Below are 3,883 nucleotides of genomic sequence, written 5' to 3' on the forward strand. Positions count from 1 at the left end.
CCAATTAGACACCTTATTTTTGTGTTTCCCATTCTCTTTGTAGTGCATACAAAAAAAGAATAGGTTGCTGCATAAGCGATTGAATGACATTGTGTTTGTTTCCTACAAACCGGAAGATGAAGACCAGGTTCAGTTAAGGCGTGAGAAAAAGGGAAAAAATTTGATCCTTTGGTCATTGAGGAGTTTGATTGGGACAATGAGTGGGCTGACTCCTCCTATGTTCATCCTCAAGGTGCCCGTGGGTGTGACAATGGCAATGGCCTTACATGGGAACATGTGGATGAAGCTGTTGGTGAATCAAGCTCGCTGCGAGGCCGCAATCTTCCAAGGAATGCCAGCAGCAAGCGTGCAAGAAATGGAAAGTCAAGGTTGGCTGAATTTGAAGAAGACTTAGGTTTGGACAATGAAGAAGAGGAAGAGGAAGATCCACATGACGATGCTGATGTGAGTGATTGTGAGCAGGATCCCAATGGCTCCAACGGTGGCGGCGAAAACATGGAGGCTCCAAACATCCTTGATGAGTTTGATGACGGATATTGACTGTTGAGAGTTGGCTGCTAGCAGATTTCAGATCTGCACTAAAATTACTTTTGTGTTGTACTTGTGCACTACTTAGCATGCCATGAGAACTTTTGGTGGTTGGGCTATGTTATGTAATTGTGGCTGTGGACTACTAATTATGCCACTAAGACTATCTTACGTAGTTATATTTGTGAACTGCTTGTAATGTGGCTAACTATGTCACTAAGACTCTTATCTATATTTCTGGAATGTTTGTAATGTGGCTAACTATGCCACTAAGACTCTTATCTAAGTTTATGGGCTGATGTAATGATGATATATTGATATTTGCTTGTGTCTTTTGTTGCTAAATTTCCTTGCTGTTGCTAAATTCCTTATTGTATATGCAGCTTGCTGTTTGGGAGAAGAAAAGAGAGTTCAGATCATCAAAAGGTATTTCACTATCCATATTTAATCTGATTACAAAGTATTTCTGTTACATAATTATATTAATGAGTCACACATGTTGAAACTTGTTAGGGGCTGTATGGCACATGGAAGAAGACAACTGGAAACAGGAGGATCACTGCTACATGGGCTCCAGAATTGGCAGCAGAAAGGCATGTATAAGTGTATGTTTGTGCTGTCCTATGGAAGGTTAGAGTATGTGTATGGCGTCGCCTCGCCGCACGCCTAACTCGCCTAGGCGTCTGGAAGGGGGTGGAGCGCCGCACCTCGCCTTACCGCCTTAAAAACTGTGATTAGCGCAACAAACTATATAGCACATAAAATGTAAAGAAATTAGCCAAAGTTGAGCATGTCTGAGCAGTGAGCATTTAAGTCTCTCTACTTGAACTTTTGCACTCTCTTCTCTATAGGTCCATCAGTGAAATAACCAGGCCAGTAATCTTTTCAGAATGTTCACATTACATTATACTGACACAATATGTCCCACCAGTACACTGTACAGTGTGAGGTCTTTTAATGGCCATCAAAGGTATAGGTAAATGGTAGATCAAGTATTTGGACATGGTTAAGTTGCAAATTTAATATTGCTAGAAAATTGGTGGAATGTAACCTTATTAAAAATGTAACATGTTCATTGCTTCAGAGTTCATTGTAAGCATATGTTAACTTTCAATTCAATGTAAAATTCTTGCTGAACCAGACTCTTGTGCACAGAAAAATAAGTGGGAGACTAACTAGGTAAGGAAATACATTGGAATGGAGTCTACATGTACAAACAAAGCATCCAAAGGAAACAAAAAGGCATTTAATATGAATGAATCACTTACTTGCACGAAGCCGTGATATTGGAATTTCTTTCAACTCCCGCCGAATGCATAGGTATTCACCCAAGAGAGCCATGATTGCCAAACCAGTGATATTAACAACCCACCATGTAACTGAAGCTGGCCATCCACCATAAACAATGCAAATGAAGAGATGGATTATGTAGAGTGTTGCTGCAAAGTCCAGGCACTTCTTGGCTCTCTCAATCACATAAAGCATGAACCCAGCTCTGCTCAAGTAAAGCATGGAAGCAAGATTAGCAATAAATCATTTCTCACCAAAACAAAGAAGAGTTGCAAATCTTGAAAAACAATAAATAATACCAAACTGTCAATGCTAAAAATGGGATCAAAATCATTACATTATCCTTCATATAGTTGCTTCATTTTACAAAATTTATCCAGAAGAAAGGTAGTGTCTAAATAAATGGGCTAATCCAAGTAGCTAGACTCTAAAAATACTTATTACAGGAAAAGAGCAATCGGTATTCTGCTGTTTTGATACTTGCTCGAGATGCTTTAATTTGAAATGGATACATTGGACACCAGATATTAAGGAAATTAGTGGATTGCAAAGGATGGTACTGTCTAATTGGGGAACGAGTGATCGTGCGAGGCAGCAAAAGATGTTTTCCTCTTTACCTTGTCCCTTGTATATACTGCCACTATTGTCAGAAAAAAAACGAATGCAGGGGGGCATGTTTTGCATACGGCCTGCTTACCCCCATTCCAGAAAAGTATTTAACAAATGGCAATATGTTGGTGTCATTTATTCTTTTATATATAAGCAAGTAATGGTGTATGGCTCAAGAATAAGCAATTGACAAGAAGACTAAGGTATCTGTTACTCTCGAGCATAATAGAAAAACCTATGAGTATTATTTCATATAATACATATGGTAAGCTACTAAACAATGGATGGCAAAATGAATAGGCTCATAACAATAATACCAAAACCTTTATACGCACTACTTTCTACATATGTCAATACCAATTGCTGCAACGATACCTCTGAGCTCTTGCACTTAACTAGTGCTTAAGGAAATAGCAATTTATAAAGACGTTGAAATTGAAATTTCCAAGTCAATGTGGCTGCCCTAAACGTACAGATCTGGACACCTGGGAACACACAGCCCGCTTAACTTTCCATTGACAAGAGTAGTTCTCGCACCCGGAAGCGATAAGCCACAGCACACGCGCGCGCGACAGGCATATTTCGCGTTTTGACTACTTCCAGAAGAATCCATTCCAGTTTCGGACGAACCAAGTGGATGAGAGTGGGGTCAGGGAGCTGCGGCGTACCCTGCGACGGCGGCGAGGAGGAATGATGCGATGGCGCACCAACCCGTGGGGGTGCGCGGGGTGAGCGTGGCGAAGTCGAAGAGGTAGAGGAGGGTGAGTCGCGGGATGCGGGTGCCGACGAGGAGCGCCATGGCGACGCCCAGCGACAGGTAGTAGAGGCACTGCAGGCACACGATCTGCGACACGATCAGCCACGGGTCCCATACCATGGTCCCATAGAACATCTTCGCTCCCCGTCCCCGGCGACCTCCGGAGGGAAGGAGGAATGGAGGCTTCTTCGCTCCCCGTCCCCGGCGACCACCGGAGGGAAGGAGGAAGGGAGTCTTCTTCGCTCCCCGTCCCCGTCGGCCAACGGAGGGAAGGAGGAAGGGAGGGGCCGAGGGAGGCCGCGGCCGAGAAGCGGTGGTTGAGCGCGTGATCTCTCTTCGCGGCTGCTTGGGGACTTGGGGGAAAAAAGGGGATCCATATAGGCTGTCTGTGATTGCCCCTGCTGTCTGCCGGAACAAGAATATTCTTGGGTGTATCCCATAATTTCATTCATTTCACAAAGTTGGGACTATTTTTTAATGAAACATTGGTATTCGTTGGAAAAAAGAATAAAAAGAGTACAACTTGGAGTAGGAGCATCTCAAAAACTTAGAATCATTTTGGTAAACCAATGATTATGTCAATTAAAAAAAATAGAGAATTCTATCTATATCTTTTCCAAGAGTTTATAAATTCCACTTTCAATCTTAATTTGTTCTGTAAGATTAAAAAAGCTGTTCTACAACGACTCTTTATCTCAA

General features: G+C 42.3%; 1 protein-coding gene across 1 annotated transcript; it reads right to left on the reverse strand.

The window, feature by feature from the left end:
* Positions 1–1,767: 1,767 nt before the first annotated feature.
* LOC136452488 (uncharacterized) lies at positions 1,768–3,553 on the reverse strand. The gene is made up of 2 exons (XM_066453097.1): positions 3,096–3,553; positions 1,768–2,023 (listed from the first exon to the last, which is right to left on the reverse strand). Exons 1-2 carry the CDS (start codon positions 3,317–3,319, stop codon positions 1,789–1,791), a joined length of 459 nt encoding a protein of 152 aa, XP_066309194.1. The 5' UTR covers positions 3,320–3,553; the 3' UTR covers positions 1,768–1,788.
* Positions 3,554–3,883: the final 330 nt, after the last annotated feature.

Source organism: Miscanthus floridulus, chromosome 5 (assembly GCF_019320115.1).
Source record: "Miscanthus floridulus cultivar M001 chromosome 5, ASM1932011v1, whole genome shotgun sequence".
In the NCBI taxonomy this organism is placed as follows: domain Eukaryota; kingdom Viridiplantae; phylum Streptophyta; class Magnoliopsida; order Poales; family Poaceae; genus Miscanthus; species Miscanthus floridulus.